Consider the following 13,153-nt stretch of genomic DNA (forward strand, 5'->3'; position numbering starts at 1 on the left):
TCTGGCCTACATGTGACTCCAAACCCACAGCAATGTGGTTAACTCTTAACTACCCTCTGGGCAAGTAGGGATGGGCAATAAATGCTGATCTAGCTAGCGACGCCCTCATCCCATGAATTAAGTTTTAAAAATGTCTATTTGGGGCTCACCCCAATTCTCACCTAAACATAGGATGGGTAAGACTGCAGCAAATAAACTGTTTCATGTTTTTAATCACTTGTCATTCAGTTCTGTTTTCCAATCTTGCTTCATCTTATTTCTATGAACCTGCTTCTTCATGTACCCTCTTCCATTCTTTGCTCAGTTCCTCCCTTTCCTCAGACCTCAGCCTCTTTCCTTTTTCATTGTTGCTTTTATTCTACTGCTTTAGTTCCGTTTCTCTTCTTTTCTTCCTCATTTGTCATATACTCTCTCCCAAATCTCACTTTTATCTCTCTTGCATCCTTTCAGTTTTGTTCCTCTGATTTCTTACCTTGTTCTTTATTTCATGCTTTTTCATACTGTTATTTTCACCTCACTTCTTGCAGTATTGTAGTCATCACGTAGAGAGGATTATGAAGTGAATGAAAGATCTACATGGCTCTTCACTTACCAAGAAAGATTATGATAAACAAAAGCAGAAATTGCCAGGAAAACTCAGCAGGACTGACAGCATCAGTGGAGAGAAAGCAGAGTTAATGTGTTGGGTCTTGTAACCCTTCTTCAGAATGAAGGCTTTCAATGAACATGGGGAATGGAATTTTCAAGAAGGAATAATTCAGAAGCAAAGTAAGAAATATATTTTGGAGTGGAACTTTGACCTTATTGCACCTATGTTCTGGGTGTGAAATGAGTGGAATCAGGGGTAAATTTTGGAAGCAATGCTCTAATGTAGATTTGAATGACCTCTCTTCCAATTTTAGATCAGGCTATTTCATATGTCTCCCTGGCAGCGTCCCAAGATAAGCAGCGAGCAAATTTCATAGTTAAGTGCAAGAACCCAGGTACTTCTCAGACAGCTCTTGAGCTGGCAGCCTACATCTATTGGTCTTTTGGCAGTTCTCTCTTAACTGCTCAAAAATGTCCAGTTTTATACCCCAAAATATCAGATGTTTTCATTGGTTTTAATATTAGCAAAATACTAAATTCAAACTTGATTGGAGTTTGGTATCTTGGAGCATAATTTAAACTGATTGGCCAAATTTGAATTTGTTTTTGTCTCATGGCAACCCAGTTACAGCTAGCTGTTTTGACTAAATGTTACATTGTTACCTTTTTCAGAACACTTTGTGCTGTCAGGCAGGCCTTGCTAACCTTTCAACTCTCTTAAAGGTACAGGACCTCTACACCTTCATAATAGTATGTGATGGTTTACTGAAAATATTTCTTGTAATGATGACATGGCCTGTCAAATTATTATTTAAATTTACCATCAATCATTTGATTTTTAATTGGTAGTGCTGGATGTTGCCCAATTATACCTCATAAATGTGGCAAAGCGGTAGATGCAGTGAAATCTTTTCCTCCACAATAGGTTCAGGAACAAAGGAAACTATCTTGAAGTTATAGCATGGCTGCTTTCTACACACATCTGGAAATGCATGCTTTACACAGAGGCTAATGGAAATCATAGAATGATACAATGCAGATGGATGCCATTTGTAACAGCTTTATAGCTAGTCATATTGTCCTGCTGTTCCTACACATTTTCTCTTTTCAAGGAAATAAACCTCTATTAAAATGCAAATCCCAATCCTTTCTGGATTTTTCATCAACGTTAAAGTCAAAGAATGTTGTTTAATGCATTCCATCACCCTCTCCAGTCTAGAGGCTTTCCCCTAAAAGACCATAGCTACTAGATGAATTGAGACTTTCAAGACTGGCCGTGATATATTTTTGGTAGGCTTGGGTATTAAGGATTATGGAGCAAAAGCTGATAAATGGATTTGAGGGACAGATCAGTCATCATTTATCTGAATGTTGCAAAAAACATGAGAGGCTAAATGGCCTACTTTTATTCCTCTGCTTGTCAGATGTGTCAGGGAATAATGTGAGTAATAAAGAAAACCAGAGCGAGAGGGAAAGAAAGTGCACAGCTTCAGTAAATAATTTAAAATGTTTAAAAATAATCCCAATAAGTAATGGGAAACAAAACAATTATATTGGTTAGAGTAAGCACAAAGAAATAGAAACAAAATTGAAAGTGTGAAATGTTGTGACTGGAGTGCAAACAGATTAAAAATTTACCAGTCAGTGCCTGTAATCGACTTGCCAATTGTACCTGTGAATTATTCATCAAATCAGCAATGGATGATGAAGGCCCCATGTTACTAAGGTGTCAAAAGAATTGATTTGAAATTCTGAATCCAGGCAGAATGTCACTTTCTCAGAGTGCTATAAAAAGTTATGATAGCTTTTACTGACACTTGTGTGATCTGATTCCCAGCAAGTTTAGAAACTGTGGAAACATTGCTGGGAATGCAGAGTAAATCAAATTATAAAAAGGAACAATAAGAGGCTTTTAAAAATTTATTCATTGATGTGGGCATTGTTAGCTGGGCTAGAATTTATTGATCACCTCTAATTGCCATTGAGAAGGTGGAGGTGAGTTGATCTCCTTCAACTGCTGTGACCGTGAGATATAGGAAATCATTAGTTCTTCCAAGAAGCGAGTTACAGGATTTTGACCCAGCGATAGCGAAGGAATTGGTGAAATAGTTCAAAGTCAGGAAAGTCTGTGGTTTGGTAGGGAGCTTGCAGATCATGGTGTTCTCCTGGATCTGTTCTCATTGTCATTCTTAGTGGTAGAGATCAGGGGTTCGGAAGATGCTATTGGAGGAATCTTGTTGAGTTATAGATTCATACAGCATGGAAACGTCCAAAAAGGTGCTGCGGTGCAACTTGCAGATGTTGTGCACTGCTGCCAGTATGTGCTGGAAGTGGAGGGAATGAATATATAAGGATGTTGGATATGAGGCTATAATTAGGCAAACTGCTTTGTCCTGGTTGGTTTTGAATATCATTGGAGCTGCAGCCACTCAGGCAAGTGAAGATCATTCTATCATACTTCTGCTTTGTGCCCTATAATGGTGGACAGGCTTCAGGTAGACGGGAGTGAGCTATTCATTGTAAATTTCTTGCTCCTGATTGCTTTTTTAGCTACAGAATATATATAGCTGAACTAGTTCATGTTTAACTGTAATACCCAGCATATTTTTATTGGTTATTCAACAATGATAATGGTGTTGTATAGTATAGGTTCCATTTGATGAGGTGTACCTTTGAGACAGTTTCATGGTATCATGATCTGTCATGTCTGAGTACAAAGATTCTTGCCTTGCCTTCAGTCACACTCTCTGTGTAATGAGTAGTCTTCAGTCAATCAACTACTTGTACATAATATAGAGTAACATGAATAAACACTGAATCCAGACTTTGTCTATAGATCTGTGATATTAGAGCACTGTAAATAATTGACTTTGTTAATAAACTCTAAAGTATCTGATTACGAAAGATCACAAGCTTCATGATATATGTAATACAGACTGTCATGCAGAAAACCACAAAGAGATGCCATGATTATCAAGAGAAAGATAATCATAATCTTTCATGAGATAGAGTCATGGAATCATACATCATGGAAAAAAAGACCCTTTGGTCCAACTTGTCCATGCCGACCAGACATTCCAATATAACTTAGTCCCTTTTTCCAACACAGTCGGTTCTGCGATAACATGCATTTCTTCAATGTGAATTGGCTGTAGCATTATTTGTAGAATGAGAACTTTCCTAACTGTATTGACTATAATGCTATTCTGGATCCATTTGTTTAAATTATGCTGCAATTACATGATTTTTTTAAAACACGGGATCACAAGGGAATGGAACTATCCCATTATATCAAAGCAGACTGCATTTGGCCCATATCCATCCAAACCCTGCCTATTCAGATACCTATCCAGATGCCTTTTAGATGTTACAATCGTAACAGCCTCCACCACTGCCTCTGGCAGCTCATTCCATACATGCACCACTCTCTGCTCGAAAAGATTATCCCTCAGTTCCTTTTTAAATCTTTCCCCTCTCACCTTAAATCTATGCCGTCTAGCTTGGACGCCCCCTTCACCCTATCCATGCCCGTCATGACTTTATAAAACTTTATAAAGTCACCCCTCAGTGTCAGATTTTCTGGGAAAAAGGCCCCAGCCTATTCAGCCTCTCCCTATAGCTCAAACCCTCCAACCCTAGCAACATCCTTGTAAATCTTTTCTGGAGCTTCTTAAGTTAACAACATCCTTCCAATAGGAGGGTGACCAGAATTGTATGAAGGTTGTCATTACCTGCCACTTGCGTGGTGCAAATGTTATTAGCTACTCATTAGCCCAAGCTAATGGGGCAGATTCACTTCCTTCTTCCAAATTATTAATATATATTGTAAACAATTGCAGTCCCAGCACTGATCCCTGTGGGACTCTACTGGTCACAGGTCACCAACTTGAAAAAGAACTACTTACCCCATTTGTGGTTTCCTGCCCATCAGCCAATTGTCTGTCTATGCTAATATGCTACATCCAACACTACGAGCTCTTATGGCTTAGTCTTTTGTGAGGAAACTTGTTGAACACCTCCTGGAAGTCAAATACAACACATCCACTGGTTCCTCTCTATTCAGTCTGGTTGAGATTTCCTCAAAAAAATTCAGTTTTAATCAGACACAATTTCTGTTTCATGAAGCCATGCTGACTCTGCAATATTAGGTTATGAATTTCTGAACGCTCCACTATTACTTCCTTAGTAATTGATTCCAGTACTTTTCCAACAATAGACTTAAGGTTAATTGGCTAATTAGTTATCTGCTTTTTGCCTTCCTCCCATTTTGAATAGGACTGTCACTTTCACAGTTTCCCAAACCCCTAGTACTTCTCAAGAATCCAAGGGGTTTTTCAAAATTACAATGAATGCATCTACTATCTCTGTAGCTACCTCTTTTAGAATCCAAGAGATCAGGACCAAGGGAGGCTCAAATGTTGCTGAACATTATGTACTCATCAGTGAATATCCCCATTTCTGACCTTATAATGGAGGGAAGCTCATTGATAAAGCAGCTGACGATGGTTTGGCAGAGGACACAACCTGAGGTACTCCTTTATTGGTGGTGGTCAGCAAAATTGTTCGGGGGAAATCTGAGGGATAGGATTTACATGTATTTGAGTAGCCCAAGGACTGATTAGGGATAGTCAACATGGCTTTGTGCGTGGGAAATCATGTCTCACTAACTTGACTGAGTTTATGAAGAAGTAACGAAGAGGAGTGATGATGACAGAGCGGTGAACTTGATCTATATGAACTTCAGTAAGGCGTTCGACAAGGTTTCTCATGGTAGACTGCTTAGCAAGTTAGATCTCATGGAATACAGGGAGAACTAGCCATTTGGATACAGAACTGACTCAAAGAGTCAGAGAGGGTGTGGTGGAGGCCTGTGAGGAGTAGTGTGCCACAAGGATTGTTGCTGGGTCCACTGCTGTTTGTCATTTATATAAATGATTTGGATGTGAATATAGGAAGTATAGTGAGTAAGTTTACAGATGATACTAAAATTAGACATGTAGTAGGCGGCAAAGAAAGTTACCTCAGAGTACAATGGGATCTTGATCAGATGGGCCAATGGGCTGAGGAGTGGCAGGTGGTGTTTAATTTAGATAAATGTGAGGTGCAGCATTTTGGAAAGGCAAATCAGGGCAGCAGGTCAGACAGCATCTGAGGAGCAGCTGAATTAATGAAGTGCTTAAGCCCGAAATGTTGCTTCTCCTGCTCTTCAGATGCTGCCTGAAGTGGGGGGGGGGGAAGGGTAGGTTGGTTAACTCAGTGGCTGGATGGCAGGTTTGTGACACAGAGTGATGCCAATAACATGGGTTCAATTCCCACACCAGCTGAGATTACCATGAAGGACTCTTCTTCTGAGCCTCTTCTCTCACCTGAGGTGTGGTGACCCTCAAGTTAAACCATCATACATCATCTATCTCTAATGGCCTTTGATCTGACAGGACTATAGCAACTCTAGCTTTTAACTAGTAAACTCTCTTCCTCAATCTTCATTTCTTTCTCCATACCATTATCTCTTCCCTCTCTGTTCCCTTTTCATTCACTGTCATTCGGGCCTTGTTTTTCCTTTTACTGTATCTTCCCCTCTCCTGTATCTCTCTCCATTACCTTCTTAATATTTTCACCTCATGTCTTTCTTTTCCAATGTCATCGGGTAGACTATTGATTCGTATTTAAAGGTTTGATCAATTTACATAATCTTTCTAAAGCATAAAGGAAGTTATTTAAATTTTAAGGAATACAGGACATGGAGAATTTTTATTTGACCATCAGCTTAAATGAAGATTTCAGTGGAGAATCTCATGAAACGTTTCTTACTTCTGCCCTGAAATACTTGCACTGGGATAATCATCCTGCTATTTATATTTAGCACACTTTTCTTAAAGAATAACAGCATCATTATGGAAATGAAAAAAAATTAAAACTGGTGTTAGATCTCCATTAAAATGACCTCAAAACCATCTGTTTTGAAATGCGTGACATCGACATCAAGTGATTCAGTCTCAGATTTTGCTCTCCTTCCCAGAGGTGAAGCTCTAGGGCTCTGCATCACATCTGCCTCTGACTGAGGGATTGTTGGACAAGATGGTTGTTCTTTCTATGAGGGAGACATAACACTGAGTGCATCTGTTCTTCTTGTCACACTTCCCTAGGTTATCTAGATTTTCAGTGTTTATGTGAGTTTACAGACTTGGATACAAGAATTTAAAGGAATTAAAGGAGTGAAAGTATTCTATCCTTAATAGTTGAATATTTGCAGAGCACAAAGGTGAATATATTGGATCAATGAAACTTGAACTCTGACACGCTTGCAATGTGAGTTATTAACATTTTCATTCAGTTCAGCAGAAGTCATTAAGTATTAATTCATTATTAATTGTATAGTAACTTACCTATAAGATGATTTCTAATTAAAACTGAATCCCTCCTGGCAAAGATTTTTGAAGTTTATGAGAACAGATGTCTTTGGATGTTCTTGTGAGTAGAAATTCAATTAGTGGCCAGTTGTCTTCTGACTTCAACAATCTGAAATCAGTTTCCTAATGATTTTTCTTTTGCTTTCTGCATTTAGGCCTCATCAGTGCTAACTACACATCAGTTTGAAACAATGGCGAATTCAACAGAGCGAAATGAATCTCTCAGCAACCTAACAGACATCTTTGATACTGAAAGAGGGAGCTCTTACAAAACAGTTGAAGTGGTCTTCATTGTAATTGTGGCCGGATCTTTAAGCTTGGTGACCATCATTGGAAACATTCTAGTCATGGTTTCTATCAAAGTAAACAGACATTTACAAACTATTAACAACTATTTTATTTTCAGTTTAGCCTGTGCTGATTTGATTATTGGGGTATTCTCTATGAACCTATACACCATTTACATTGTAATTGGCTACTGGCCTATGGGCCCTGTAGTATGTGATTTATGGCTTGCTCTAGATTATGTTGTCAGTAATGCCTCTGTCATGAATCTCCTTATCATCAGCTTTGACCGGTACTTCTGTGTAACAAAGCCCCTTAGTTACCCCGTGAAGAGAACAACTAAAATGGCAGGTATGATGATCGCAGCTGCTTGGGTGCTGTCCTTTATCCTGTGGGCTCCTGCTATTCTCTTCTGGCAGTTCATCGTAGGGGGGCGAACGGTTAGTGAGGGTGAATGTTATGTACAGTTCTTCTCAAATCCAGCTGTCACTTTTGGCACTGCTATAGCTGCCTTTTATCTTCCCGTTATTATAATGACGATTTTGTATGTACACATATCTCGCGCCAGCAAGAGTCGAATTAAGAAGGATAAGAAGGAAACAGAATCAAACAAGGGCACCATTTCTCCTAGTCTAGTAAAAGGCAAAATAATAAAACCAAATAATAACAACATAACAAATGCTCCTGATGGGTTGCCACACTGCAAAATGCAAAATGGTCAAATAACTGGTGATGTAACAACGGATAATTGTGGCCCAGGAGAGGAGAAGGAGCTCTCCAATGAGTCAACTTCACTCAGTGTGGTCCCATCAAACCAGAAGGAGGAAGGAGTGATCCAAGAGAGCAGAAGCATCTCTACTACGCAAAGCCGTTTCAAGATGGACAACTCCAAACTCTCTTGCATAAAGATAGTCAGCAATTCTCAAAAACGTGACTACTGTGGCACCACAGTAGAAATAGTGCCAGGTAGCAGCAACAAGAATGGGAATGACAGAGAGATCAGAACAGCTCATAAGATCATTAAAATGACCAAAACCCCTGCAAAGAAGAAGAAGGTCGCTGTAACCCGAGAGAAAAAGGTGACTAGAACCATCCTGGCTATTCTCTTGGCATTTATCATCACCTGGACCCCATATAATGTCATGGTGCTCATTAACACCTTCTGTTCAATCTGTGTCCCCAACACAGTCTGGACTATTGGATACTGGCTCTGTTACATCAACAGTACAATCAACCCAGCCTGCTACGCACTGTGTAATACTACGTTCAAGAAAACCTTCAAACACCTTCTCTTGTGTCAGTACAAGAACATAGGTGCAACTAGATAAAAACAACTATAAGCACAACTTTATGAACATTTTATACATATTGAGGATAGTTACTTTCATATTGTACATCCAGAAATATATGTATTGTGTTAATTGTGACAGGTTATGATCAAGTAGACTCGTATATATAATATTGAAAGCACATTTGAATTATATCCATTGAACATATAATGTCTGTTGTAAATCAAGAGTGTGCTGATTATTAGAATGTATTTATGAATGAGCTAAAGATAAATTGGCCCAAATTTAAACATCATAAAATATATCAATAGCATATTCAGTTACAAGTTCTGACTTTTGCAACATGACTCAATATAAAAGGTATTAAAGCTTCATGTTAGTGTAACGTAACTTTCTTAGTTTCTTCAAATCAAACATAGGAAGCACCGTGTGGATTGTATGTCTCCTCTGTTTCCACCTTTGAAAGAATCTATTTGATTTGTTTAGATACTAACTCATTCATTATTTTGAAATGTACATTTGAGACAGAAAACAATTTCCACTTTAAACAGTGGAAACCATGGTTTTCTTGACTTTCTAATCAGTGATGATCAGGTGACTTAGACTGATCTCAATGTATTAAATTAATTCCTCAAATGCTTTTGATCTTTATCAGCATTTAACTCTGCCCTCAAGTTATTCAGAATATAATTGCTTTGAGTTCAGTGTTCACTGAACAACATTAACCCACTGCCTTTATGTAAATTGATCTAAATTACAATCCATAGAATCTTGACAGCACTCTGTTGGTGGCACAGAGTCTAAAAGTCTACAGAAACATACATAATTAGGTAAATGCCTTTGCAAAGTCCTAAATGCATGTCTGTGATTTCTAATTGTATCTTTCCTGATGAAGGGCTTTTGCCCGAATTGTTGATTCTCCTGCTCCTCAGTTGCTGGCTGATCTGCTGTGCTTTTCCAGCACCACACTCTTGTCTCCAAGCCAGTTCTGAGTTTCCATGTGCTTATCTGAGTGAGTCAGTGGGCAACAGAGATCTTTACCTTCTGACATTAGGGTCACTCCCTGGTCATAGGACAAGAGATGTTCCTGCTATAAAGGTGTAACTTACCAAAGCAGTTACATAGCACTTGAAAAGTTGGAAACCTTTGCAGCAGAATTGTTTAGGTTAAAAAATGCCAAGACATGATCATAAAAAAAATTATCAACGCAAATGCACTTTCAGAACTCAAAGTTGAAGGTACATTAGGATTCATTTTGGTCATTTTGTGGACTGTTGGCCTTTAATATCTGTCATGCTACTGGTAAGCCAATGATAGAGTATGGTGCATGTTTGGTACAAGTAAAACATTTGACATATAACCCTTCAGTGAAATGAATATGATTAATATATTTGTCAGAAACTGGAGAGTGGAATAAACTGCTCTCCAGTGATCTGTGACCACTCTCCCACAATCTTTCAATTTCAGTATGAACCTCAGCAAAAGCAAAACATTGCAGATACCTGAAATCCAAAATGAAAACAGAAAATACTAGAAATAGTCAGCAGGCCAGGGATCTGTTGAGAGCGAAGCAGAGTTACAGGGCATAATGTTCTTCCTGGAGATGGGCTTGAGAGTGAGCAGGGTGTGGGAGTCCTGGTTAAGATGTTGTTTAATACCTCGAACACTTCCCTACAACTTCCAGGTATTCTCTGAGCAGGTGTGAAGGTGAGTAAGGAATTCCCAAGGATATGTAAGGTCATTACTTAAAAGGCATTTGAGATAGTTAAAGATCTGACCCTGAATCCTGAATTTCCTCAACATGGATCCTGTTCCCTACCCTGTTAGCAACTTGCCAGGGTTACCAAAGTGCGTGCACAGTGGGAAGAGTTTCTTCAGTGGAATTGACAAATTGGGAAGACATTGATCAAGAGACTGAATGTGAATGTAAGTTCTGATGGGATAGCTGTGGAGATAGGAAGGACCAGATTAATGCACTGGCAACAGGGATCCAAATCCCCCAATGGCTGCTGTTAGAATTTAAAAATAATTAATTTTTTAAAAGCTGGAATTGGAAACCAGTCTTAGTTTTGGTGACCATGGAACTATTGTTGATTGTCATACAAACTCATCTGGTTCAGTAAGGATTGAAACTGCCATCCTTTCCCAAACCGGCCTACATGTGTCTTTGGAACTATTTTTATGTGATTGACTCTTAATTGGCCAAGTAAGATAAAGAGCAATTCAAGAAGGGCAATAAATGATGCACTTGTGAATGACACACAAATCCCATAAAAGAACAATGAAAGTGTGCCATTGTCTGTTGTCATTGTCTATGGCACTTACCACACTTTAACGTGCCACCAGCAGGCTGTCTCCCAAGATCAAAGATTCTTTCTGCCTTGCAAAACGTGCTGACCAATCAGAGGCTGGCAGCTTTTTTATATGCAACAGTGCCACCAGCTAGGTGGTTGTTGCTGGGATTACATCTATCTAGGGCCTTGGATTGAGGAGAGGTTTGTGTTAGTGGCAAGAGGATGGGGAGTGAAGAAACAGTGTGGAAACTGGTCAGCAGCAAGTCATTTGGCTTCCCATTGGACATCTTCTTTCTGATGCTGCATTCCTCAATCAGACACTGAGTGTCTTTGAACGAGGGAATCTTCGGCGGCCTGCAAGCAACACAGCACAGGATTGTTTGCCAAGCTCCCTGGGTGGTGAGCCATATGCTTGCTGCTAAGTTAATATCCCACTTAAATCCCATAAGTGGCAACACTGTGGGAACACCATTTGCAGATTTTCTCACCTCAGACTTATTTATATTGGGGGAAAATAAAACAAAATAACTGCGGATGCCAGAAATAAGAAACAAAAATAGAAATTGCTGAAACATCTTAGCAGGTCTAGCAGCATCTGTGGAGATAAATCAGAGTTAATGTTTTGGGTCTGGTGATTCTTCTTCAGAACAGACAGCAGCTAGGAAAACGTTAGCTTTTATGGAGAAGATAGGGTAGGGTAGTGGGTCAGGATTAAATGATAGTTGGAGATAGAGCCCAAAGAGAAAGAAGAACATGTGGGCAGACAAAGGATTGGATAATGGCTAGTCTAGGAGAATCTGCTTATGCAGATCATTAATGGGTAGTGTGTAATAGCAGACCATGTGATAACAAGGCCTAGTGTGTGGGGCTATAGAGGTCTGAAGTGGAAAATGAGGTGTTCTTCCAGCTTGCGCTGAGCTTCACTGGAGCACTGCAGCAAGCCTGAGACTGAGATATTGGCCAGGGAACACAGTGGTATGTTGAAGTGAGAGACAACTGGAAGTTCAGGGTCTTTTCTGTAGGCAGAGTGTAGGTGTTCTGCGAAGTGGTCACCCGGTCTACATTTCGTTTTCCCAATGTAGAAGAGACCACATTGTGAGCTGTGAATGCAACAGACCAGTTTGAGTGATGTGTAGGTAAAGTGCTTCACCTGGAAGGTGTGATTGGATCCTTGGATACTGAGGAAGGAGTTTTCATTTTCCACTTGGGAACTCTACAGCCTTCTGGGCTCAATATCAAGTCTAACAATTGTAGGGCTTGAGGCACCTTCTCCCATGTCCTTATCTCAACCCCCACATACCAGGCCATATTATCACATGGTCTGCTACTACACACTACCATTGTGATCCACTAATAGACCCCATTCGCAACCATTCATTCTCCTAGGGTGACCTTTAGCCATTCCTTTGTCTGTCCAACTGGTCTTCTATCTCCAGCTATCATTCACTCCTTACCACCCCCTCCCCCCACCACCTCCCCCCCTCCACCCCACCCTATCTTCTGGATGAAAAGTCACTTTTTCCTAGCTACCACCAGTTCTGAAGAAGAGTCACTGCACCCAAAACGTTAACTTTGATTTCTCTGCACAGATGCTGCCAGACCTGCTAAGATTTTCCAAGAGTTTCTGTTTTTGTTTGTTATTCATGTTGGAGGTTGACAATCCTTCCTGCTGCTTATCCATCTCTGCCATCAGACTCACCACATGTGAGGACACAAGATTCCACTCAATGCATTTAAGAAAAAATGGTTGTTTTAGGTTTAATAAATAGATTCTAAAATATGGATATATTTAACAAAAAGGCATAAGTCATTTGTCTTCTTCAATTAATTTTAAAAGAAAAGAACCATTCTGTATTTCCAGATATTGAGCTGTACCTATATTGAAAAATCCTCTGTTAAAATGTGCTTTTTAGTATTAAGAAATTTTCGTAAAATATCATGATTGTTCAATAGCTAATCAGGAAAATCCAGTTTAAATCAAAACGCCAAGAAAACTACATTTACTCAAACAGTTTAGCAGCTTGTATTGTTAAGTTCTGAAGTATCTGTGATTTCAAAATGTTGAGACTGTACTAAATTATGGACAAAACAATACTCAATAGAAATGATCAGCACACTCTTTCTGTAACTATGCTGTACTTTGCTTATTGATATTTCTATGAATATTACATATGTTAGAATGAAAGATCACCTTGCAGAGTGATCACTTTTGTAAAAATGTGCCACAATAGAAACTTGTATTTCTATCAGGGTATAGCAAATGAATCGTGAACAATATCTTAAGATA

At 39.2% G+C, this 13,153-nt stretch overlaps 1 protein-coding gene across 6 annotated transcripts in view; it reads left to right on the plus strand.

Annotated features, from left to right (window-relative positions):
• chrm2a (cholinergic receptor, muscarinic 2a) overlaps positions 1-12,347 on the plus strand; it is a 79,679-nt gene extending 67,332 nt beyond the window's left edge. For 5 of the 6 annotated variants that reach the window (XM_072552147.1, XM_072552146.1, XM_072552150.1 and 2 more), the window contains one exon: positions 7,154-12,347. In XM_072552147.1, the coding sequence (XP_072408248.1) occupies positions 7,190-8,611 (1,422 nt within the window). In that variant the 5' untranslated portion in view covers positions 7,154-7,189 and the 3' untranslated portion in view covers positions 8,612-12,347. Of the gene's footprint in view, positions 1-6,845; positions 6,898-7,153 lie in introns of those variants that run through there. The other variant, XM_072552152.1, reaches the window with a different exon arrangement.
• Positions 12,348-13,153: the final 806 nt, after the last annotated feature.

Source organism: Chiloscyllium punctatum, chromosome 32, assembly GCF_047496795.1.
Source record: "Chiloscyllium punctatum isolate Juve2018m chromosome 32, sChiPun1.3, whole genome shotgun sequence".
Lineage (NCBI taxonomy): Eukaryota > Metazoa > Chordata > Chondrichthyes > Orectolobiformes > Hemiscylliidae > Chiloscyllium > Chiloscyllium punctatum.